The 26,827-nt window shown below is 43.0% G+C and overlaps 1 protein-coding gene and 1 long non-coding RNA gene across 2 annotated transcripts; one reads left to right on the top strand and one right to left on the bottom strand.

Moving 5' to 3' along the window:
• Positions 1–19,165: 19,165 nt before the first annotated feature.
• LOC127010804 (uncharacterized) lies at positions 19,166–22,917 on the top strand. The gene is made up of 3 exons (XR_007763602.1): positions 19,166–19,401; positions 22,585–22,726; positions 22,784–22,917. It is a non-coding gene; the product is annotated as an uncharacterized LOC127010804 (long non-coding RNA).
• Positions 22,918–22,931: 14 nt separating this feature from the next.
• On the bottom strand, positions 22,932–24,309 carry LOC108023269 (uncharacterized). The gene is made up of 2 exons (XM_017092554.3): positions 23,539–24,309; positions 22,932–23,426 (listed from the first exon to the last, which is right to left on the bottom strand). Exons 1-2 carry the CDS (start codon positions 23,818–23,820, stop codon positions 22,932–22,934), a joined length of 777 nt encoding a protein of 258 aa, XP_016948043.1. The 5' UTR covers positions 23,821–24,309.
• Positions 24,310–26,827: the final 2,518 nt, after the last annotated feature.

The following is a 26,827-nucleotide window of genomic DNA, read 5'->3' as shown; positions in this document are numbered from 1 at the left end:
GGCAGAAGCGTCAGCGTCGGCAGAGCAGAGAAAGCGCGCTAGTTACAGTTACAGTTACGTTACAGAGGGCCAAAGACAATGCTAAGCTCGGTTAACGGTAATTACAGTGTGTGGGGGGTACGAAGAGGGGGAGGGAGCTGTGGAGCTGGGGAGGCAGGGGCGGAGTCGGGTGTGTCCGGGGTAATTGATTAATAGCAGACGTGTTCGTTATCAAAGGCGATCAAGGATTCGATTTTATTTGGCGTTGAAAATGCAACTATTCTATGTTATTAACATAAATTAAAAATGGAAATCTAGGTAGACCTTCTTTGGGATCTTTTATTTATGAATCCACCCCCCATCTAGAGTCCCACTACGCCCCTGACGAGCCGCGCTAATTGAGTGGGATGATCCCCATTCAGAGCGCACTACTTCGGCTAATTCCGATGCCACTTTCAATACCCAATTGCTGGCCTTTCACTCGGGGGAACGGAGAAAGAGGGGCGAAGAAAGTAGGGGTAGGTACCGAAATATGAAAATTCCACCGATGGGCCAATGGGATATTGAACCGCAAACGTGAAGACCTCGTATTTCCCCGACTCGCCAACCTCGGTTGCGACAATGCGCTCTAGGTACATATTCTTGAGTGATGCATAAATGTACAAATAGCATTAAAACTAATAGATACAAAAGTACTGGAATTTCTTCAAACACCACGAGTCATGGTTCTCGTTAATACTTATCACATCTTAAAAGGATATTACAATCGTGTTTAACATCAGAAACAGCCCTATCTGCCTTATGGTTTTGGGTGCCCCTCGTATCTGCCTCGTTAGTACGCGTTTCCCAAGATATTCTCCCCAAACTGTCTCTCGAGCACCGCAACTTGTTTGGAAACGTACCAACCGCAGTGTTTTTCTTGCTGGTTGTACGTTCGCTTTGCGGTTAGTTAATTATTTTCGCTGTCCAAGTACCAACAGTACGGAGATACAGTGATCCGAGTGGCAAAACAATGCATTGCAGCATAATAACCTCAAAAGCCTTCAAATACCTGGCTACCAAAAAGCGGTTAACAACAACCACTGCTGGCCCAAGGGCACTCTTCTTCTTCTTCTTTACTTCTTCTTCTTCTTGCCGTACGTCATCCCATTTTTTAGTTTCTGTGGCCTGCGATCGGATCGACAAATACGAAATACAATCTAAAAGTCGAAGTCGAACTCGAAGTTTCGTGCGCGTGCGAGTGCAGTGTGCGGGAACGAGAAGGCGCGAGGGAGTTTCGCCTCGGCTCGCCCTCTCGCTCGCACTCATCGCGTAATCGGCGCATTGTCAAGACTCGGCGATTTCCACGCGTTTGTGAGTTTATTACCGTGTTTATGCTGCGAGTTTCGTGAATTGTGGAGTTCGTGATTCAAGGCTTGTGCACAAATTCGTGAACAGGACATTTTGTTTGCGGAGATGAAAAGGGTACGTGTAATCATGTAAAAGTGTTTATGCAGAGAAGACTTCACGAAGAGGGCCCCGCATAAACGTAGTTCTTGTGCAGTGTTGGATTAATGTGTGGTGTGCAGCAAATGCAGCCTGGCTTTGTTATTGTTTTTCATTGGCACGTTTCGATTTGGATTTTTGATTTGTGTGATCCGCGTAACGTAACGTATGTATATATGTACATATGTAGGTCTAAGGCAATGCGGGTATTATCATGATTTTCCCATAGATTATGGTAAAATTAGAGGCCAAATTGAAAGTAATAGCGATTTTAATATAAATAGTTTGAGTTGTTAAATGTTAACGCTTGCTTTCGGCACTCATTTATAAAATGTATCTCTTCTTTTCCCCCTTCTCTAAGCGCGTCACCAACTGTGACGTCACAAATGGCTTATCGATTGCCGTACTTTATTTCGGATTCAAATTTGCTGTTGAAAACGGTGACTTTTATTTTTTGTGCTGCTTCCTCTATAGTTTTTGTTCATAGTTACTTCTCGCATTTCAAAGTCGAGTAAAACACGAAGCAAAACAGGTTTGAATCGAAAATAAAAGAAACGAACATGTTAAAATGGAAGTCATAGCAAAAAATATCTCAAAGATTCCGAATTATTGGCAAACGTAAACAAACTTGACACTCAAGTGGAGCACTGAAGACAACAACAAGAAAGCGGACCCGCTAATACATTTCGCACACTACACCCCTAAAAAGTCTATAATTAGCCAGCGAACCACAATCAGCGCGCAAAACAAAGTCCACACGCTTCTAAAAAAATATGTGGCAAAGAAAAGAAAACGAAACCTTGAGCCATATTTGGCCAGCAATCCAATACAGAAAAATTGGTGAAAATAGTGCACAAACACAACGGCTTGCAAATGGGTTCATCGAATAATGGAAGTCTCACGTTTGAAAAACATTGCAAGTGCGCTGTACATTATTTGACTTTTCAGGACAAGATAACTTTTTATACCCTTGCAGAGGGTACAACAATTTCAGTCAGAAGTTTGCAACGCAGTGAAGGAAACGTTTCCGGCCCCATAAAGTATATATGTATGTATATTCTTTATCAGCGTCGCTAGACGAGTCGATCTAGCCATGTCCGTCTGTCCGTCCGTCTGTCTGTCCGTTTCTACCCAAACTAGGCTCTCAGTTATGAAGCTATCGGGCTGAAACTTTCCAAATAGTCTTTTTTCTATTGCAGGCAGTATATAAGTCGGAACCAGCCGGATCGGACAACTATATCTTATAGCTCACATAGGAACTATCGGGGAAAAAATTTAAAAAAAAATTATATCTTCGCTTGGAAATAACATTTTTTAATTAGTTCTGAATTTTGAATTAAATTTTATCAAAGTCGGAAGACTATATCATATAGCTGTCATAAGAACAATCGGTAAATTAGTTGGAAAATAATATTAAATGAGTTACTAAAGTTGATCATTTCTTTTAACTGCAAGGGTATACAAACTTCGGCCAGCCGAAATTAACTTCCTTTCTTGTTTGAAGTCGTTTTCGCCGATGGATCTGCTATTTACCTTACAGAAAAGCATAATTTTTTCAAGTTGTTGTTTACAAATGTAGTAGCATATTCTGTCATTATCAAAAATGTACATTGAAAGCTGGGCTCCAAAAAGTAAAGAACTCCCATTGGAAATAGGGTTTTTTGCGCTCTGAAACATTCATATTTCCCGAAATCCGGAATTTCAGTTTTTCCCCGAAGAACTTCAAAGTTTTAATTGCCCACGGGTGCCATTTGGTATAGTGCCGCCTAATATCTGAACGATTGGCTTATCGCGGGCGTTTTTCCCCATCATTTTCCTGAACAAAATTGGAATTTCCGAAAATCATGAGCAAATGGACGCTGACGCCGACGCCGACGTCGCTGCTCGGAAGACACGAGCGTCGACCTGTATTCGCGCGCGCTTTTACGTTTGGTTTTTTCTCGCTTCCCCTTCTTCCCCTCTTCCGGCGACAACAACAACACATGTGTATGCGCATAGTGGAGGGCAAAATAATAGCATTTAATAAGCAGAATCAAAGGTGTATAATACATAATACATAGTGCATAACATACATATGTATTTCAAGAAGGTTTTTGGGAGAAAATTGCTTATAGGTACTTACTCTTACTACCTTGTATTTATTAAAATATTATTGTTGGCTCAGTGAAAATCTCTCTCAAGCGTTATTGCTTTAACCGCAGGTGTAATTGTGCCAGCTCTATAATAAATAATAGTGTGTGTGTGCCTGCATTCAAGCCGTCGGCCGTCAGTCTGTGTGTAAGTCTGGCTCTGTGTGCAAGCAAACATACATACAAGCATGTGTACATATGTTGCCATTTACCCACTCGCTTTGTTGTTGCCTTTTTGCTTTTGGCCAACAACAGCTGGCGGCCAAAAGCGGCTTTATGGCCATAAAAGCCATAAAAAAGCGTTGAAGATGCCAAGAAGTCACTCAAAGCCAAGCCAAGAAAATTAAACGGCAGCGACAGGGCGAAGAGAGAGCGGAAGAGAGCACAGGCAGGCGCATAATCAGCGGAAGAGAGCGGAAAGAGTGTGGAAGAGACAGTTTTATTTGATTTGCGTTTGCGAAGGGTTCTGTTCTGCTCATGGGCGTAAAAGAGTGGTGTGTGTGTGGGGGGGGGCTGGCAGGTTGGGTTTTGTTGTAAAGTAATTACCATTCGAAAGGCGCGTACTCGTTAAATCGCCAAAGTCTCCTACAAATCGCAGGCTTTTCACGGTTTAAAACAGTGGCCTATCTTGTGGGAAGGGGCTATGTATGTAGTATGTATCTCTGCCGACGCTCCGTCTGCACACAGACAGTGTGCAGCATTGGACAAACTACATACATTCATGTGTAATTTACAATCACTGATTGATTTCCAATTATTCGAAGCTTTACGGGTGCCACACGCCGCTGGACAAATTATTGAAGTTTAAACTTTAGCTCCCCAACCCCCTTTTCAATACTCACAAACACGCATATGCGGATATTACTTAGCGCCCCCTTCCAGCACACACTCTTTTTTCGAACAACTTCCATGCTTCAGAAGAGTGAGAGAGCGCGGAGAGGGGAACTGGCATGTGGGAGCACTCCCGCTTTCGAGTGAAGTGTGGAGCCGAGTGACGGCGACGGCGACGGCGGCGTCGGCGTCGGCAGCGCCGCTGCTAACGGACAAGGTTGTAAGCAGCATGTGGCGCCAGCCGCCCAAGCCCGCCCCCTTTCGCCAGCACTCTTTCGTATTTTGTTTTATTGGCACTTGCGTGTGCTGCCATTTAGCGCATTTAATTTAATAATTAAGTTGCTGATAAAGACGCGCGCTCTCTTTTGTCTGTCTGCCGCGAGCCTGTGTGTGTGTGTGTGTGTATCTGTGACAACAAAAATTGAACGGCAATACGTGACATTGAAAATGTATGCTACGTACCCCAATACAGCCGTACATTTATGCACATAAGTACACACACACGCGGAGCACCAGTCGGTCTGCTGGGGGAATTTCCCACTTTTCGGGGGACTTACAGCGAAAGCAAACTATAAAAAGGAAAAAATGTACAAAAGTTCAGCGGGCACACGAAAGTTTCCACAAGCTCAAAAGTAGTGCTACAAATGGATTTCCATGCACACAAATGCGCGCAAGTTGCTGGCATAGATACTTCTGGTGTCCGAAGATTGGAAAATGTATGAATCTCTTGGATTCGTATTTTGTGAGTATCTTTTCTTTGATTAAACGTGTTGGAAACACTTCGTTATCAATTTAACCAGATACAAGCAGCACCTGGCGAGTACTTTCGCAGGTAAACGACTAGAACCCCGTTTAAAATACAAATCGTAAGCGATTCTCCACCCTATTTGAAAAGATACACGATTGACTAGTCACCATAATGACACTTCTATTGCCGTGGCCGCCGCTGTAGGTAAATGGGCATGTGTATCTGTATCTCAAGCATTTACAGTGGCGGCAAAGGCATTGATGAAATTGTCCGCCTGCCTGGGGAAGGGGCCCTAAAAACACCGCAGAGAAACGAAAAAAGAAGAAAAAACCCAGACCGGCACAGGGCAGACGGAGAAGCAAAGACCCAAAACTGAAATTGAATCTCAAACGGAGACGTCTGCCTTCGTTTGGTTTTTAATGTTTTTGTGTTGCAGTCGAATTTCGAAGCGATCCGATTCGATCCGCAAACGCAAAAGGCGCTTGATTGATGGTCACGTCACCATCACCATCACCATCACCATTCGAATTCTCTCTCCGTGGCGATAGAAAATGGTATACTATACTTTATTTCCTCATCCTTAACTGGAACGTTTTCGAAGTAAAACGACGCCAGCAATGAAGACCAGGGCGATTCTGATTTGTTTGCAGCTAATTTGTTGGAAGAAAGTTCAGAGTGCCACATATTCTGTCGATTTCTTCTGTATACCCATTTCAAGTGATGTTTCATCGAGTACCGAATGTAATTGACAAGAGATGTATGTACATTGTTGAAACTCCCCGAGCTATCGCCCCCGAAAGCGCCGCATAGAAAGTGGCCGGTCGAAAATAAGGTCCCAAATCCATTAGTATCAGCCCCTCGAATGACAAGGGTTCCCAGTGCCCAGTGCCCAGTGCCCAGATCCCAAGTTTCTCTCCACTTTCGACGACGGAAAATTATCTAGGCGATAAGAAGCGAGAAAAGCGCGTGGTGTGTGTAGGTGTGCTCGGAGAGGGTGTATTAAACCATCATGGTCGCGAGCGGACAATGCCCCAAATAATTTGCGGCCGAAATAAACACAACCTTGAGTAATGCCAACCTTTAAAGCGCATATCAAACAAATATCTAGAGGCTAATGCCCCACAAATATATTTATTGCTCGAGCGAACGACGAGGCGAGTCGAGTCGAGTGTGAGTGTGAGTGTGAGTGCGAGGTGAGTTCGTGTTTCTGCTTCTGCTGCTGCTGCTGCTGCTGCTGCTTCTGCCTATCTGTATCTGACATTGGGTTTAAAGTGCTGAGTCAAAATATTTTGGCCGCCGGTTAATCGCGCGTCCACAGGTGCGACCAGGTATCCAATGACGATGACGCTACCCTATTAGTGTGGTGTGTCCATGTCCCGCTCGAAAGCAGTCCCGATTTCGATTCGAAATGTGGGACATTCCATACCAACCCGGCCATCGCCATTATCTTTGCTTTTGAAGTGCACAGCAGGACCTTGAGATCGTATCCTCATACCGAATTCGGCACTATCACCACTCTCTCGCCGGGTATCAACGTAAGATAGTTTATACCTACGCTACTGTATCTGGCGAACGAAGCCACGATTTCAATGAGTCAAAAGCAGTCGATTACGGGAAAAACAGTTCAGTTTAGCCGTATTTGTATCTACACAGTTGCCCAGCTCAGAACCCACAGCCTAATGATAAGTAATGGATTTGTGGGATAGACCTAATCTAGGAACCTCTGCTCTAAGAACACCCAACTTCCGGTAGCTCGTTTTTTGCACCGACCTATTGCCCAAACATTTTGAAAGCAATTTCTGGTGAAATCTAACATCTAGGGTCTCCCGATTTCCGAGCGAGCACACTCCAAAAAGGGGGCGGAGGGGGCGAACAGCGGGAGGCAGGGGCAGGGGCAGGGGCAGACAGAGGGCAACAATTATCTTGTCAACCATCTTTTAGTTGGGTGGTTATTTTGCAAAGTAAATACACACGCACTCGAGATACACACACACAAGCGCAAGCCCTGACGCACAAGCGCCAGCGCCGCCCACCCCGCCCCTTACTATTTCACTCTTTTTACGGTTACACGTGCGCCGTCGATGCTGCTATCTCTCTTTGCCCCACTCAAGTTTGTCCGCTTCGATTTGGCTCTCCGGTGGAGAGAGTTGGTCAACCAGCAGATACTCTTTCCCCGAAGGGCTAAATAGCGTTCATCGAGCAAGGACAAACCGCAAGTTGACCATTCAACCAGCTAGGATTGAGTTGTACTAGTTAACAAAATGGTACTTCACAGCTAGTTAAAGAATTTAAACATTTTAAGCGAACAGTTTAATTTTTAGTGAATATTATACATAACTTGACAAAGCCTTGGGGCTCAAGAATTCGCGGTCATAACAATCTAGTTAAAAAATTTAAATATTTTAAGCGAACAGTTAAATTATGTAGTTAAAGGACTGAAAAATAATATTTTATATTTTACTTCTTAGAATATATAACTTGACAAAGCCTTGGGGCTCAAGAATTCGCGGTCTCTATCAATTTTAATATACATACGATATATATACGTTTTTTTTTAGTTGTATCTAGCTAAAAAATTTAAATAACTTAAGAGAACAGTTAAATTATGTATTTAAAGGACTGAAAAATAATTTTCCTCCTGAGTATATATTTTGACAACCCCTTGGGGCTCTAGAATTCGCGGTCTCTATCAATTTTAATATACAAAGAAGGTTTTTTTAGTTTTATCTAGTTCAAAAATGTTAATATTTTAAGCGAACAGTTTGATTATTTAGTTAAAGGACTGAAAAATAATATTTTATATTTCCTCCTAAGTATATATTTTGACAACCCCTTGGGGCTCTAGAATTCGCGGTCTCTATCAATTTTAATATACAAATAAGGTTTTTTTAGTTTTATCTAGTTCAAAAATGTTAATATTTTAAGCGAACAGTTTGATTATTTAGTTAAAGGACTGAAAAATAATATTTTATATTTCCTCCTAAGTATATATTTTGACAACCCCTTGGGGCTCTAGAATTCGCGGTCTCTATCAATTTTAATATACAAATTAAGTTTTTTTAGTTGTATCTAGCTAAAAAATGTTAATATTTTAAGCGAACAGTTTGATTATTTAGTTAAAGGACTGAAAAATAATATTTTATATTTCCTCCTGAGTATATATTTTGACAACCCCTTGGGGCTCTAGAATTCGCGGTCTCTATCAATTTTAATATACAAATAAGGTTTTTTTAGTTTTATCTAGTTCAAAAATGTTAATATTTTAAGCGAACAGTTTGATTATTTAGTTAAAGGACTGAAAAATAATATTTTATATTTCCTCCTAAGTATATATTTTGACAACCCCTTGGGGCTCTAGAATTCGCGGTCTCTATCAATTTTAATATACAAATAAGGTTTTTTTTAGTTGTATCTAGTTCAAAAATGTTAATATTTTAAGCGAACAGTTTGATTATTTAGTTAAAGGACTGAAAAATAATATTTTATATTTTCCTCCTGAGTATATATTTTGACAACCCCTTGGGGCTCAAGAATTCGCGGTCTAATTTTGTTTTGGAACTAGTTCTCACAACTTCAAATGGCGAATCGACCTGATGCCACTCGCAGGGTATTCACACTGTTGCGTAGTGGTTGCCTTTGTCCACGCTACTCGTTTTTTATTGCGGTTTTGCATTTAGAAATTGATGATGAAGCCGCTTGTGTGTATGTGCTTCTCTTTTTCGTGCGTGTGGGAAACGTTTTTCCTTTTAAATTGAAACTGTAACACGAATGCCCCCTCCCCCCGCTCGCCTGCCCACCCCCCTCCGAAGTTGCCCCTCGCAGGCGCTCTTTTGGTGCCGTGAAGAACACATTTTTATGGTCCTCTGTTTTAGCCTTGGAGTGTCTTTAAATGCGTTATTTGACTGATTTTTATTTGCTTCGCCCTCCCCGCGACCTGCTGCCTTTCCAGCAACTTGAACTCCTTCCTCCATTAGGGAAATTCCTGGCATATTTTCGTTTGATGATATCTGCGCTCATTGTAATGAACACTGGGCGCCGAAGCAGTTTGTCCTCCATTCCAAAACATTAATTTCTTTGTTCTTGGGCATTGCATCTTGTTGGGAAATACAAATGGGGGGACTAGCTCATTCGAATCGGGCTGCGATTGCGGAAGTTATGGGCCTCGACAGTCGCAGCCCCAGAAGATCTATTTCTCGCCGTGTAAAGCCTTGGCGATTAGTATTGGCCTCTGATTATGCGGCTCATTTTCCTTAATTTGCCGCTTTCCTCGTCGTTCGTAAATTCCTAACAGGTTTTGCGCGAAACGCATTTCCAACTTTGTTGCAGTACGTGTCGTGTTAACAAAAGCAAAACAAAGGCAAAACAAAGGCAAAAACAATAACAAAAGCAGAGGCAGAGGCAAAAGCAAAACGAAAATACAACAATTTCAGATGAGCAAGGAAATGCCGGAAGTTCAGCGGAGACATCAAAAGTTGTCTTACTTTATGTACGTACCGTACGTATTTTCCACAGCTTTTGTCAACTCTGATTTCCATTTCGTTACTGCAAAAGTGTGTGCATAAATAACAGCAGGAATTGTGGGGCTGCCCGAGTTTCGTACGAATTCCATGCGTAATTGCGTTTAAACATAAACAAATTCAATTTTTCTCGCATTGAGTGTGTGTTTTGTTTTCGATTTTACGTCTGGGATTTCTCAAGATCAGCTTGGTTAGGTTTGGAGGTTGCTCTGGGTCGCGCGAAGGAAGGGGATGCGACAGAAGTATCTTTATCTTGATAATTTCAAAGGCAAACACAGTCGCATAACCCGAGGTCTGCCTCTTCGCCATGGGAAAGTATCTTTCGGTTTCAGTTTCGGTTTCTCCCCAAGTGGTTTTGTAACACTGTTAGTATGTTTGTTTTCCAGCTACTTTTAGTAGCATAATTTCCCCTCCTTGTGTGTAGTTCATGGGAAGTACAATTATTCTGCGGCACCATTGTTGGCCCCTCCTTATAGAGCACATGCCACGCTTATCTGCCATTCTGACACCTTATTTTTTGCAATTGGGGTCAAAACCTGTTGACACACACGCTCCCAAAATGGGTTAAATACATTTCAATAAAAGCCAATAGCAAAACTAATAACATTAAGCAGTCGCGGAAAAAGCATAAAACTATAACAACAATAAAAAGCCAACCGCTAGAGAGAGGGGGAGGGCGCAGAAGAAGAGCGATTATCTTGAAATGAGTCCATGGCACACACACACAGGCGCACACGCGCGCACACTGGCACACAAAGTTAAACGGCCGCGCAACAATGACGACGTCGACGTCGACGCCGCTGCCCGCAAGTCAATGCGCCCGCTCTTCAGAAGAGAGTCAGAGCCCGAAGAGAGCAGCGACGCCAGCGACGAGGTCAAACACACAAACAAAGTAAAACAAAACAAGCGAGCGTTTTTTTTTGTCTTTTGCTACCCATTTGATTATTACTTTTTGTTTTTAATTTTGCTGGCCAAGAAGCAAAAAAGCTCAAAAAGTAAGTAAGCAAAAAAGAGAGCACAGCGCGCCCTTCACTCGGCACATAAATATATTCAACTCAAAAAACCTAAGCCAACAGCAAGGGTCAAAATGCTAGCTGCCTTAACGGATTCATCGGTAGGGATTTTTAGGGGCAGATAACTGGGGTTCGGTTTCAGATACAAATTCATTTACATCGTAATTAACTCTCTTCCATATGTAATAAAAAAAAATTATATTCAGTTATTATTGTATCCTAATCAGGCTCCTACAGCTAGATAGCAAGGTAACAATATGTCTAGCAATTGGCTTGATTTAACCCCAAAGTTACTGCAGTATCTAGGCACTGTATCTATAGCCATGCCCTAAAGTCTGTATCTTCAAAAATATTCTAGTGAATTCTAGCATCGAAATAAAGCACTTTTTGAACTGTATCCCGAGCCGAGGGTCACTTTGTGCAGATCCCCACTAGGTTGCCAGCCACCACCTAAAATTTTGGACGCACTTGTGTGTATCTGTGTGAGCCCAACAGTTTGCGACTGTGTCGCTGTGTGCGTCCGTGCAATTATACTGGTTTGCTGTGCATGGCCGACAATCAAATGTTGCTTGAGTTTGGCGTCGATTCCCTGTCTTTGCAGTCGCTTTGTCTTTTGGCTTTGCTGTCTTTGCTGGCTCTTTGTGTTTGCTGTCTATGCTTCTGTTTGTTTGGCTTTAAAAGGTTCTTTTTTTACATTTTTTGCGGCAGAAGTGCAGTGAGTGCTCTCTCGCTCGTTCCCGTTCCCGTTCCTTGCCTTAGCCCGCCTGGCGTCAGCCCCCCAAAACTGAAGTTGTACAACTTAAATGGATTTTGGACGCTCGCTTCTGCGTTCGCTTTGTGTTTTTGTGTTTGGCATAGAGTTACTCCTGGCCCAATCCATAGGAAATGGCCAGGAGGAACCCCTAGCCTCACCGCCTGAAAATAAAAACGTAAGAACAGAACAACCTTTGCAAGGCTTCTGTCCTAGCCTCTCGATTCTCGTGCACACCTCTGGTACACGAAGTTGTTTCGGCGTTAAATCAATACGTTGATGATGAAAATTAGTATGTTAATGCAGCTGCTTCGGTGCCTTTGGGCTTACAAAGTGCTTACTTTGCCTGCCAATTACATAAAAATGTCACCCCTCACCGCTGACGGACAATCCGTCACCGGTGACCTTTCCTAATACAGATAAAACCAATAGCCCAGCCATGACTGACTGGTTAACGGGCCAATAAAGCCAATAGAGGCCACAGCCTGCCGATGCTCGGTGTTCTTAATACTCCGGCTGTAATTCAAAGTGATTGAAGGACAAACTGTCGCTGGTGAAATTCACCGCGAAGTGAACAAGTCACTGAAAGTGCGAGACACTTTTGAGAAGCATTTTCGTAACCAGTTTGCAGGCGGGCAGACAGATTTTCGCCGACTGGGCTTGGCCAGCATGGATAAGGCTCGGTCGGTGAGTGGCGAGCTAGCCCACAGTTATCGGCCATAGCGTCTCATAATTAATAATCAACGTTTTCTGTATCTCTACGCGGCTCTCCTCCCGGCCTCGCTGTCTCTTTCTGCCCGGCTCTGGCCATCTCCCTTCCACGTTTTCGTATCCGTATCTGTGAGTGCTTGTGCTAGCGTATCTGTGTGTGTGTATCCGAGTTTGGCAGCCACGACGAGAGGCAATAAAATAAAGGGCCAAAGGCACTAGGCGCTGCAAACAAAGCAGGGGCAGGGTGTTCTGGTATTCCAGGGGCGGGGGGTGTTGTACTACACGAAAACAGAAAAAACGTGTATTTTAAGTTTACCATTAAACTAAATTATGTGACATCAGAACTAACCCTGTGCAATCTGAAGCACTTGGCTGTGTATCTTATCAACGTCGAACACTTTCGCACTATTTCGAAGTTAATTGGGTGAAGAAGGCCGTTTTTTCTCGCGGTGTGCGGCGGAGAATGCGTTTTTGTGCGTCGGTTTGTTGCTTTTGGCAGGGTTGTCACTGGCTATGTCTCGAAAGCGGGCAGCAATTAAGCAGGGATTATGCCGAAAGAGGGTTTCCTTTTCTCGGGGGGTTGTTGTTCGGGAAGTGGCAAAATCGTTTAATAGCGATATGGTTGAATTTCGGGTTGGTGAGTCAACGAGAACTCGTTGCTTTCCCTGAATTCAATGCCCCGAATGTCTTCGGAGTCAATCTAAATGTATGTAAATTATTGAGGACGACGTGTAATTGACTGAAGCTGAGCATAACACGGCTAAAGCATAAGCTTGGTTATGGCCCTTAAAACCGACTCTTATTGCACTCACATTCCGCAGGTAATCTCGGTATCTCGGTATCTCGGTATCTCGGTATCAATCGAGCCCTTTATCTCTGAGGCCCAAGACCTCCTCCTCACTTTTTATGATAATCTTGTGTGCCTGGCAAAAATGAAACCTTGCAGGAATGAACTAACGTGTGAGTCATGAGTGACAAACTAAGCTACATGTCTCCGCTAATAGATCCCATTCTGGGCCTCCGTGATGAACTCAAGGTATGAAATATCACTAGAAATCACCTAAAATGCACTCTTGAGCAGGTTCTATAAACTTTTTAAGAAGTATTCGTTGTTAGTCGTGATGCAGTGAACCAAGTGTTCCTATTGAAACCGTTTAATGGGGTTTCTGGGAAATCGTAAAGGAAAGGCTGTCTAAGGTGCAGGGAATTCATTCCGAAAGGAGAGTAAGTATCACCAGGATCCCTTGGCATTGACCTCCCGCCTGCTGTTGCCTTTCTCCCGCCGCTCCGCTTCGTGCGTCTTACATGTGCAGCTGTTCCGTCAAGTCAATCACAATCGCGATCACAGGTAGCCTCACACACATGCGGTACACCATAGGGGCAGAGAAATAGCGCTGGAAAGAGCTCGATTCAGTATCTTTGTAAACTGGTACGGAAAGGTAAATATAATTAAGTAATTTGGTTAGATTAGAATTTCGTTCGATAAGCCAATTCGTGCCTGAGATATTTGAATTTAACATGTGCCCAATGCTAGTTTCTTGGCCGCGGCTGTAGACACGCGCACACGTACGCACGCACACCCAGTTGTCAGCTGTTATCAGTGCAAGAACAAAAACGCTCCGTGACAAAGCGGAGAGAGCTGCAGAGAAGGGGAGGCCGCCGAGAACAACTGTTACTTGTCAAGATCGTGTCTCCCCAAAATCGCCTTGTCCCGCTCACTCGGAAGTGCGCTGCGATCCCCCTCGAAGCAAAGGCCAAGGGGGAGAGCGGAGAGCGCAGCAAAGAGAGTGTTTCTCTTTGCCCAAGCCACGCTCTTCGTCTGGTGAGATTTGTGTGTGGTGTGTGTTCGACGTCATCATAAATTTGGTATGCCCATCAGCTGTTCAAAGCGAATACAGCTGCTGTTGCACGCAAGGAAAAGAAAACAAAAAAACAATAATGTCATTGGGGGGTTGCTTCACTCTCCCTCTCTGGGCCCCCTCTCTTCGCTCTCTTCCCGCAAAAGCAATTAAGGCTAAAACGCTTTTTGATTCCCATCGCTTTTGATGAAATCATTTTCTCTGTGTGATTTGTTAATTGGAAATCAAAAAATGTGTAGCCTCTGGCCTCTTTTTCCCATGAAATCTGACAGATACAAAGCATACGTGTTGGGCAATTCGTTTTTGGTTTCTTCTACACTTCCCAAGATTTTTAGCGTTCTTTTAGTTTTTGTTTACCCACAGCTAAGATTGTTAGGCGCATTCTGCAAGCACTGTTAGGATGCGACTTGTAGACACTGCCCGGCATCAATTCATCTTACGGATATTCGTATCTTCTTTCTCGGCGGGCCTTGACCAGGAACTAATTACGTCGCAACTGGCGCCCAGTGGAGTATGTGTTGATTCTTCGCACTCCAACGCATCGTCAAGCCAGAACGAAGCGCAGCACATCCCACGTTCTCCACCCGCCAACTGCCACCCGCCGAAAAACTGCCCTTCCGCCGCAAGCCAAGTCCTCATCTCCGGCAGACACTCCGTCCCAGAAGAGTTCACCACGCGGCGCGGACGAACCCACTTGGTCGGCAAACAAACCCTCTCTCCTGGTACCGGGTACCAAAAGAGCCAAGGGGCATGCTCAGTTCGAAGGGATAGAGCAGCGACAGGAAGCAGTACAAATAATATGTTCCAATTTTTCTCGTTATTCATCGCGAAGCAACTGTAGTATTAACAAAACTATAAAAGCCAGATGCCTATCTAACCACATACCGAAAATGCAGCAAATTGGCTGACTCGCAAGCGAGATACCATAGATGTTTCTGCTCTGGCAGCACCCCCTGGGGTATGCTACACATTTCGTTGGGGAACAGGTTGTGGCGGGTATCCGAGAGTCGGAACCACGCGTCTGGGGCATTCCTGCTTCGAATGCCGCCGAATGCGACCCCCGCTGAGCAAAACCGAAGAATTGGAGAGCCAGAACCAGAACGGCAACGGAAGAAATAGGGGATACAGCGATGACGCCGTTCAATACACCCATTGTCGTTTCGTTGATGGATTTTAATGCAGCAGCCCGCAAAATCGTTTACGGGGCTTTTCTCTACCATTACACCACCCCGTGCTGCTGCCACTCCTCCACTCTTCTGGTTGCCCGGCAATCAGGGGCTTAATTAGTTTAAGTGCGTCCCATTGTACGGGTACCAGTCCGTATATGTTGTGTATGTTGTGTATGTTGTGTATGTTGCATATGTTGCATATGCCGCTCACAGGGCACAGCATCCTATCCCTACGCCCGCTGCCCGGATTGTTTAAAAGCATTTTAATTGATCTAATGGGAGCCCGTAGCCAACTTTTTGCGACACAATGCTGCCAAATTGAGTTTGGCTCAGTAACTGTTGCATTTTCACTTCTGAAATCGTATAGGTATCTTTAATCCTTGGATAACTCGATTGTAGCTGAAATGAAGCGCGAATAATAGTTTGTGATTGACCAGCCGTACATGGCAGCAGCAAACGTTTTAAAGGCATTTTTTACTATTCTTTAAAATGGGATGAAATTATTTGATAGCTTTTCATAACTTAAAACATGTAAACCATTGCTGGAATATTTTAAAAAATTGTCCTATAAACATGACTGCAAGTTCAACGCTGCTTAATTTTAGTATACGAGGAGGTTAGTAGTTTTAACTGATTTTTGGTGATGGAACATGTGGCGCAAATTGTATGTAATCAGTTTCCACCCCGTCTGCATCTTAGAGAATATTTGTACTAAAACACTGGCTACGGCTTAATCATAAGGGTTGAACGAATTTAGGAAGGGTGCTAATTTGTTAAGCTATTATAATAACAATGAATAATTTATTCAACCTGAATAATTATATTACTTCGTTTCAGGTCTTCAAAAAAGCCTCTTCGTTTCAAATTTTGTATTCCGATGCTTAACAAAAAAAATTGGCACAAAAAATTTCCCTATTTTATAGCCCTACGAAATCAATGTTTCGGTTGTCAAAAAATAACTAAAGGTCCAAATAAGGGATGTCGTACCTCGCAAGACTCGTGGTTCAATTTCCAATCCATTGGCATTCAAACTGGAAAATGTTTAATTTTTGCCAATTTTCACAAAAAAACAAAACAAATAAAAAATGCAAAAAATGGTCAAAAAAATGGTCAAACAGACAGCTGTTCAAAACATTATGTCCTTTTGCTTTACTCCTTGATTTGGACAAACTACAACTGAAAATAGAGAAAAGTATTTTTGACCAGATTCCAAGTATAGATTTCTTCGCTAAAAATCAATGTTTTCTGTTGCCATAGAAGAGCCAAAGGTCCAAATGAGGATTGCCATACCTCGCCGGACTCGTTGTTTAGTTTTGAATCTTTTGGCATTCAAACCTGAAAGTGGTAAGTTTTTGACATTTTTCGCACTGAAAATTATGTAAAAAATTCGAATTCGGTCAAAAAATAAATGTCACTTGAAGAGATGGATTTCGATGGCATAGGTAGAAAGCTGCTGAAAGCCGCGTAGAAAAATGAGGATGAAGACGTAATATTCCCAGTCAACAATGCATTGAGATTGAATATTTTTCAGAATTTTCGTTCGCAACCAGGGTTGAATCGCCGTACAAATTTGTATTAATTTGAGCGGGTGGTTGACATAAGTGTAAAATAAACTTTGGGCACGTGGCCGAACTCGGAAGTCACTCGGCAAATTGTATTTGTCTTGGCTCTGGAGCCTTCTATATGGTAATCTCCAACGGTCCAGGTGTTCGATACCGGGCAGCTTCTTTCCGCAACACGTAATGCTCAATGTGCTTGCCACGACTTGGTGTATTTTGTATTTTCCAGGGCGACGATGGTGATGACGATGATTATGATGAGGTTTCGGTGGCTGTTGTTTGTGACTGCATGAGGACTTCTCCCCGGTGCTTTTCCCACCCTCTGTTCCCGGATTTTCCCATTTTGACTGACAGGCGGTGGCGGTGGACGTCAGCGTTCCTGTTGACGTCTCCCGTCGCGTCGTTTCCATTACCTTCGAGGGGCATTGTCGTCAGAAAACTCGCACACATCTAGGTATTTTCGAGTTCGTCGTGTTCGTGTGTGCCAGTGGGAAAGTGGAGGAAAACAGGAAAACTCCCTTTGGCTAGGAGACGGGATGGGAGGAGATGAACGAGTCGAGTCGAGTCGAGTCGAGTCGAGTTGAGTTGAGATGCTAGATGTCTGACGTTCGGAATGCCTGGTGCCTGGATATGGGAATATGGGTTAGGCGGCAAATTGATTCGATTAGGCGTCCATTTGTGTCATCGATAAACGATTTCGAATCGATCCCGGAAATGCGATTAGGATTCGTATAAGTGGGTGCAAATGAGCGCAGTGCATGCGGACGATTGAGTTCGGTTGATTAACCAGACGATGCAAAGGGTTTATTGGGTTCTGATCGTTCTAACAGATATGTTTTCAGAACTCAACTCATCGATCGATCTGTTCACTAGGCATCCCTAAAGATTCCCAACAATCCCTCGCTACTCCTAATTACGGTGTCTGGAGCTGCGATCAAACCCTTCTAATTCCAGACATGTAAAACCATAATCTTTTCATTAAACTGTCCAAATAGGCAGTTTTAAAGCCTACTTATGAGCCCTTTGCCATTGTGTTGGAGTCTCTGGAGGTTTTTAAAACACCCTCGAACAGTTGGTGTATAAAACAGCACGCATTCAGAGAGACGAGGCCCTTTGTAGATGTAATGCAAACCGGTTCAGTGGTTGCTATTTGTGGTCAGTACATTATAATATACAAAGCTGTTGAAGTTCTTTGTTAATAAACCAATTTTGCAATATTTGGCAAACAAATTTGTCTGCTTGTAGGTTTATTGTGTCGTAGGAGATGTTTCAATTATTTTATTTACTTTAGGATTATTTAAGATCTAGCTTTGGGCATGGACACCCAATTCTAAAAATACATTGTTCTAAGGAACTTCCGCTTGTGAATAGGTTAAAGGCTTATTAATGCGCCTAGATTGGGGGACAGGCGTATGCAAATGTTTTGATCTAGATTCTGAATGCATGTGGCATTGTTTGTGGACCCAAATTCAATCCGACAAATCCATCTTAAATGAGTGTGTTTACCCCACTTCCTCGGGACCTTCCTGCAGTTCTCGCCTCATTTGCCTCCTCGTTCCGTTCGGTTCAGTTGGCTTTTCTCTTCTTTTCTTGTATTTTCCTTTCTTTGCGCTGCTTTGCATTTCTTTCATTATTCTTCTTGTTTTTCCCCTGGGGGGGTCGTCTTATGGTGTTGTTGTTCGAGTGGCTCGATTTGTTTTCAAATTGAAATGGTAAAAAGATTGATGTAATTATTACCACCCTTAAATGATGATGGGAACGACAAATTCGATAAGTTCACCTCGTATTCCACATTCTGTGGCGTTTTGTTGTACTTTCGTGTGTTTGTTTTACAAGAATTATGTAGGTTTCCCCCGCGTTCCTTGTTTTCTCTGCTCTCCACACTTTACATTTGTAGCGCTCATCTAAACACCTACACAGGAAAAAATTGTGAGTTTTAATAACAACATTTGAAATTATAACACAGCGTTCGGCGCGGAATACAAGGACACTGTGTGTGTTTTCGTTTAGATTTTAGGGCAGGGAAAGTGATGTGAGTATGATATCAAAAAAGTTATACAAAAAGTCCACCCTGATGTGCACTGTACGTGTCGCGGCCGAGGTTGGGCAGAGCTACTTCCTATGCTTACGGAAGGCTGCCAAAGCTGGAGGATAACTTTTATGGCTGTTCTTTCTCCACCTAAAAGTATAGCCCCTTGACTTGGGAAATAGGAACATCAATACCGGGATCAAAGCACTCTCAAAATGAAGATTTTTTTCCGTGCATTCCCTCTCCCTGTTTGCCTTGCGTGTACACAATTCGAGTTTATTTCCATTCGTGCCCCCTCGTTCCTCGATCCTCCCTTTTCCCTGCCTTGTGCTCGCCTTTTTATCTTTTGTAAAACGAGTTCCTTAAACCTAAAACAGAATTCAAGACACGTCAAATTGATTTTCATCTATTTTATTTACAAAAAAAGGAAAAAATGGGAAACAGCCGAAAAGGGAAACGTAAAGCGAATTACATGGAAGCAGCGGGAAAAATGTCAGGCAGTCTGTCATGGTTCCACACCCTCCCGGTTCCATTCCCCTCATGTGTCACGGGTTTCGAGCCTAGTTTGCATAGCTCCCCACCCCAACCCCCGGTTCACGGAATCAATCAGCGCGGATAAAGGTAAAGGGGGCAAAGACGGGAGAAATGGCGAAATGTTATATCTTGTTATCTTCGTGAAAACTAAAAGATTATTTGGATTAGCCCTGTCGCACATGTGAGCTCTCCTCTAGGATGTTTCTGTTTCACTTGTGTATCTTTTTCTGTGGCCTCTTCTCCCTGTTGCTCCTTCCACTCGCTCCTTACTCTCATTCTGCTGGTGTTCTTGCTAAACGCTATCTCCTTCGGGCTGAATTACAGCGAAGATTGCCTATAGACGAAGAGAAAATAGGTCTTAGCATCCTATCTTGTATATCCCATATCTAAAGGAACCACCTTTGAGTAAACTTTAGCAATGTAGGTATAAAATTCTCTCAACTGATCAATTTATCAAGTTAACCAATGAAATTGTTACTCTACCAACTATGAACTAATCTTAACTTATCAAGTTTTACTATTGTATAGTATCCAAAGCAATAATTAGGTGTTATATAATAACCAAAGCAACAATAAAATACCCGTCACAATTTCAATAGTTGAGTTACCTCTTTTACTGTCCCTTAACTATCCGTATTGGTACATTTTTCTTAGCTTATGTATACCAACGAAATAGTTTCTCTTCCAACTACAAAGTAATGATAGCTTACCATTTTATGGTAGATTTACTATTAAATAGTAACCAGTTAAATAATCTTAATAGTTGTTTACCTGTTTTACAGTCACCTAACTATCCGTATTGGTAAATTTACCGAAACATGTTTTTTGGAAATGATCAATTCCAAATTGAAATGAAAATCCATCAAAAAAGCTTACTTTTAACTTTTTACTGGTGTGTGCGACCACCGCGGCAGTCCTCACTGTACTTCATCTGGTCGTGGTACGCCTGTTACTGTTGTTGTTGTTGGTTTTATGGCTATTCCTTGGCTTCTTGTTGCGCTTCTTGATGTTGCTGTTGTTTTTGCTCCTGCTGCCTTGAGTGCGAACGAAAGATTTTGGTGGCAACTCCCATGGCAACTTGTTGTTGGCCTTTGTCTGCAAACACACACACGTATGTAGCTACACCTCTGTGTGTGCGGCATGTGTGTGTATCTATTGCGAGGCTGGTGTTTTTGTTCTCATCTTTCAGCTGTTCAAAGATTGTTAAATATCAAAGGCGAGCCTCAACGGGGGAACTCTGTTTTCCTTGTTCCCTACTGAAGATAAAGCTGAATTTGTTTACTTATCCGTCTGGCGGTCGGAGGAGCACATCCCACATCTCTGGAGGATGTGGATGAGGACGTCGAATTCGGTACATTCGGTATTTGGCATTGGCGGGGTGTTTGGTCGCCCACTCTGTTCTGCTGCTGGGGTGAAAGAACAAAAGGGGTTGGAGCCGGGTAAACACTTGGGGCCGTGGGGTTACAATGGCAAGAGTCCTCTAATTATTTTCTGTGGGCGTCGTTTTTGGCAATTCGGTTGGCTCTTTTGGGGAAACTTTATCTCAAACCTACCAGGTTGTTGTTGATATTATTTTTGGTTTTGGTTTGCTTTCAAATAAAGTCGTTATTTATTAAAAAAAGAGATCCCAGCCAGATAGGTTTTTGACTCTTCACAAAAAAATCGAAGAAATTCACTACTTTGGAGTGGGGATGGTTCACTCGACCAACTAGAGGTTGTGGAAAATGAATCTTTATTGTTTTCCCTCTCCAAGTCCACGCACAATATGGTTGACCAGACCGCTTCTTGGGCCCCGGCTTCCTTTTGCCATTTTCTTATCTTAGAGCCATACGGGCTTGGGCATCACCATTCATCCGATGAAACCTCATCTTCTCAACTTTTCCCCGGGGTCCTGAAATCGAGCGCCTTATCGGTGACTCGCCCACATGTGGCAAACGCATTTCAATTCGCTTGAAAAAGATCAGCTTGAATTGTAATTATTTCCTGAACGGAATTCCCTAAGCGCATCAGGGATCCTACAATTCTGTACATTTAAGAAAGTGTGTTTAAAAAAACGAATTAGCAAGGTGTAGGGATGAACTACGACCTCCTTTTTTCATCTATCTTATCTTTAAGGTAATTCTTTTTCCTCCCTAAAGCAACAAACTTTTTTTCCGTCTCGCACTTTCCCCAACTCAAATCTCAAGTAACTTATAGATAATTGAGTGGCATTAGAGTTTGGCGACCAAACTTCACACAATTTGATCCCCATAACACAAACTTTACCGACCGAAATGTCCTAACAACTTTCGAGGCTTCCTCTTCCTTTTAGCGGCGAGGCATTACTTGCAGGAGGTTAATATTTAATAGAAATTAATTGTTCTCTGGCCGGAGAATCTAGCATATTAGTTGAAAACTGAAGGATGGCTAATGTACTGTCTTGGTGGCTAAGTATTTAAAATTTAATACTACAACTTCGGGTTTTCCATGCGCTTGTTCTTTTTCAATCAATACGTTGCCAGTGCTCGCGGCAGATGGCTCATCGAGTTACAAAAGTTCGTTGGTATTTAGTAATGAACCTTTAATAACACGCCAAAAGGACGCTGAACGCATAGCCTACACATAAATCGAATTGCCATGAGGTCGGTGGACGGGGGTTGAAGCGATATTCCGTCGAGGGAGGTGGAGTTTGGAGTTGGGGAGGATTACAAGTACACAGGGCGCCCCTATAGGAACAGACTGTGTGACACAGACGGATGAAGGGACCGTGGCACAAGGAGGGGCTTCGCTCGGAACAGACGTTGCAGGTTTCGTTTCCAAGTTTCTGCAGGAAGAGAGATAGAGATACAAACAAAGCCGGTCAGCCGGCACTCAGGCACAGATACAGATACAGATACACAGACACCGACACAGACACAGATACAGATACAGACAGACCCTCACACACAGCGAAGAGTTTTTGCTGCTCTTTCCGTCGCTTTAAAGAGCACAAAAACCTAAACATAAATATATATCTGCTCTCGGGGAAAATGAGACATGAAAAAACGAAACTTTCCACAAGAGTGGAAAGCGAAAATCCCAGCTCTACGCACTTTTTACCCTCCCAACGAGGGACTCCCAAGATGTTGACCCTGTGCGGGTACTGAACTTGCCCCAAAGTCCCCGGCTTCTAATCCAGCAGACCAAAAAATATAAATCGAGGGGCCAACGATCTGCCCGAATGTTGGTTAAGAAACTCAGGGGGGCAAGTGACCTGATTTGTGGACATTTTAATGCTTTCTGTTTTGGCAGGTGATAAATACCCCTGGAATTACGACTCCAATGCAAAAGGATAAGCTTGTACGGGTCAAGGATATAGATATAGTGAAAATAGTACTGGAACTATTTTGGGCCAAGAAATAACAATCAGAAGTAATTCAAACTAAATATTATGGTAAGAAACACGGAACATTTCATAAGGTACCCTCATTATAACAGCCAGATAATACAGCAAATAAGGTGCTACGCTACCCTGACCACTCACGGAAACCGTTGCCATTTCTAAGTTTATAACACCTATAACAATGATTTATTTCTGAGCTGTGCAAGACTAACACTTAAGTCTAGGACTAAATAACACATACGCCAAACGAATAAAACTAGTCGGAATCGCAGGGCGGAACTGAGTCCTCGTACTGCCCCATATCGGCCTTGTACAGGATGCGATTGATCTGGAACTGGACTGTGTTCTTGGTGCGGGGCGAGTACTTGCTCAACTTGTTACCAAGATACTGGAGGTAGAAGGAGTCGTCGCCATCCAGCGGGCAGTTCGATGACGATGCACGCACCGAAAAAACAGTCGGGGCGACAGCAGATGGCGCCCAAACAGCGGTCGGGGCAGGAGTAGTGGAGGAACTAGGGGCCAAGCTGGCGGACGTCGTCCTAAGGGATGTCGAAGGTTCGACTGCCTCCAGTTCGACGTCACCAGAGTTGTCAAACTGATCAACCTCATCGGGCAGCTCCGACTTCCCTATGAAGATGCCGTCGAATTGGCTGGCCGATGCGTTGTACCCGTTATCTCCATCGCCAGCCTCTTCACCAGCCACCACATCGGCGGATTCCGTGGCACCATTGGTCGATGGTCGGGAGGAGTCCTAGAAGATGGTTAGAACAATTACTTTGTTGTCTCAAAAAATCTGTGAAAGTTTAACATAAAATCTTAGGGGGGAAATACCCTTCTGCGCTCGGTCAAACCGTTGTATGTACCTTGGTAATGAGAATTCTTTTTGGTTCCGCTGGAAAGTGGAACATGGAGGCCAGAGCGCGGTCTTCGGCCTGTTTTGCCTGCTGCTGGCGGTGGACCAGTATGGCCCGCTTATCGGCCACCACGGAATCGTAGAGGTCCTTATGCTTGCGTTTGAGGTGTCTCATCAGATTCTCGGAGTGGCGACCGGCCATGTCGAAGTTGCACGCCTTGCAGGTGCTCTTCCGGGTCTTCTCGTAGTAGATAAAGTACTTCGACACCGGGTTCGGGTATCTTCTTGACATTTTTCGCGGCTTACGGTTATGAAAGTTTGGTGTTTGGTTTTTTGTCGTGCGTTGCGACCTACTTGAGTGACTTGCGTTGACTAAATTGAATTCCCCTACTCAGACCGCAAAATATGTAAAAATAAGCCGAACCGGGGAGAGCGGTTCAGGTTCAGCTCTGAGAGGAGCGGTTCAGAGAGCGGAACACGAACTCGAACCACCGCGGAAAGCGGTTTCGCACGGCTCACAACGACATGCAGCGACACGCAACGACACGCCGAGCTGAACCGGTTTGGAACGGTTTCGGTCCGTCTTTGGTTTCGGTTTTGCCGACGGGCCTGTTGCTAGTGTTTCTTTCTTGGGTGCTTTTCGGATGAGGTTCAACACCTGAGGGTCATCCTTGTTCTTACTACAGTCTTATGTCTTAAGATATTATTAAGACCTTAGCAGCTACTCCAGTCCAGTTGAATTGTTCGGGATATAATAACAATCCTGAACGATAGTATGTGAATGATTCTGCTCGGCACACTTTAATTCTCACTATTCGAGAAGGCTTCAATTGGATCAAGTGAAATGTGATATCCAAAGTGTTAGTGTGGCTCCGTCATTTCTAGTTTTAGCCCCCATTTGGGGCTCGCTTTTGTTTCGATTAGTGACGTTTCGGTTAGTGCTAATAAACCGTGAAATATATGAGTATGTACATGCATATACTACTTACCGGATTGTTGAGCTGCTGGCGATTGGGAATGAGCTTGTCCTCGGCGATGACCCAACGTTTGGGCGCCAGCTGGACGATGATGTGTGGGTGGTAAATACTGTAGTGGCGCCTCACATTTCCCGGCCGATGTGTTAACACTTTATCGCAAAGTTTTCCACTATCTGAGGACGTCCCTTTTGGTATCTAAAGGAGGGAATTTTTCCGGTTAATAAAGGCATTCTGGTTCCTAAAAAGATACCCCTACAACTATCATGAGAAATGAGAATTGGTTTGGCAAAACTTCGGATCAACATTGTATGATACAAATGATTTTTTTTTATTTCGAGAAAAAAGGTTCATTTAAAATCCAATATTAACAGTATCAACATGTTTGTATTATTCTGAAGCTTAAACAACTGATATGTCGGGGTCACCAATGCCTCAAAATGGTAATAAATAGGAATTTTAACCAGAATTCAGAATCCAAAAGCCGAATTTGAATAGATCAAGTCTCAGACCGAGATGGGCGGGTCGGTCGGTCTGAATAATGAATAACAAGTAGTGGCACATTTTTATATTTTAAATAAATATTTTCTGTACTTATCGCCACTCTGGGGTTAATAAGTGGCATGTGTGAAAAGGCAAGCGATGGAAACGGGGCAGCAAACAAAATGGGAAAAACACAAACAGAAAGAAACTGAAAAACACATGCAAAAAGTAATTTTCAACTGCAGTGCGATGGTAGAAAGAGACGGGCTCAAAGCGGTGGAATGAGAGGGCAGTCGAGGGCGAGAAAGAGAGGGGACCAGTGCGTGTTCGCAGCTGCCAGAGATGCAATATTTTACCCTTGTTATTTGCGCTTTGAGTGGCGGTCGGTCTGTTGGTCTGTGGGTCTGTTTTAGCTACAGTCAAGCATGTCTAAAAGTTATTACAATTTTTATCTGTCTCTATCTAGAGTTTAGTGCTGTTTAGTTTCAAAAGTCCTAGGAAACACAAAATGTACAAAAAATAGTACAGAACAAATGCTCCAAAAATATGCCCTAAGCTAAAACGATTTTAATGAAACCTAAAAGATGGAGTACTAGAAGTACGACTGTACATGCCAATAGACGAATTGTAACTGAAAATTTGTTTTTGGTAATTGATTTTCTTTAACGGATTTTCACCGAAACTTAACGTATTCGCACATATTGTTTACACGTGACCTAAAAGTTTAGCCTTTTGAGAGTTAGTAAAGAGTTGGAGTCAGAGGTGATAAAATGTGAGCTTTAACTTCATGAATTATCTTGCTTAATATGCGGTTAACTGCAGTTCAAGAGTTTTCTAAAGCGCTCCAGAAATAAAACAACGCCAAACCCCAAAATTCTAGCTCCTATAGTTTCCGAGATCCCAGCGTTTATACGGACAGACGTGCGGACAAACCTACATGGCTAGATCGACTCGGCTAGTGATCCTGATCCTGATACGTTCGATGAATAGCAAATTTTTTAGTTTTTGGAGTATAATATTATTATGATACATGAAGAATTATTAACTAGTAATATATTATATACCAAAAAAATGTATGTTAATATTGTTGGAAGTGCCAGAAAAGTCGAAGAGCGCTCAATGGCTAAACTTACATTGGTATTGTTATTGCATACTTATGAGCGTATTTTAGAAATTAATAAAACAGAGAAGAAAGAAATTCACAAAAGTGTGAAACTCTTTTACTTTATTTCACATGTGCTGCATTCTGATCTTGGTTTTGCTCAATGGCAATGGGAAATGGCCTGGGTATCTCTCTTCTTCGCTCTCAAAAGAGTTGGTGTGTTAAATAATTAACATCTTTAGTTTACAAACACGTTTTCTCTTCATGTTGACGTTGATTATTAACCCACGATTGCCAGTTACCATTTTTTGTTTGACTTATTATTGTTTTATTGATCAGATTTCCACTATGGGAAACATTTTAACCAGTGGGCGCCAGCAGAGCACGTAGACGTTGCCGATGAATCCTTCATTCAGTTTCATACAAGTTATTGATGAAATTAACATGGGACATCTAAGTTTGGTCATCTTTTTATCGACAGTTTATCGATAAAATCTAGCTTTCGTCATCAACATTGTCATCACGTCATGACATTGTCATCGAACTTCCACCAACTTTATTTTCCGGCGACCACTGCCATAAACTTTAAAGCTAACACAAATAGACATTTAAAGACTTTTCGAAATAGAAGCACATGTCTCAGCAGTATCTTCGCTGTCTCTGACTTGCATAATTTTTGCTCTGCGAGAGCTCCGGAAATGTCCGTATTTATCCCTTTGGCCACATAGCATCATGCATGG

This window comes from Drosophila biarmipes, chromosome X, assembly GCF_025231255.1.
Source record: "Drosophila biarmipes strain raj3 chromosome X, RU_DBia_V1.1, whole genome shotgun sequence".
Classification (NCBI taxonomy): Eukaryota; Metazoa; Arthropoda; class Insecta; order Diptera; family Drosophilidae; genus Drosophila; species Drosophila biarmipes.
This window is presented reverse-complemented; position numbering and strand designations above follow the sequence as displayed.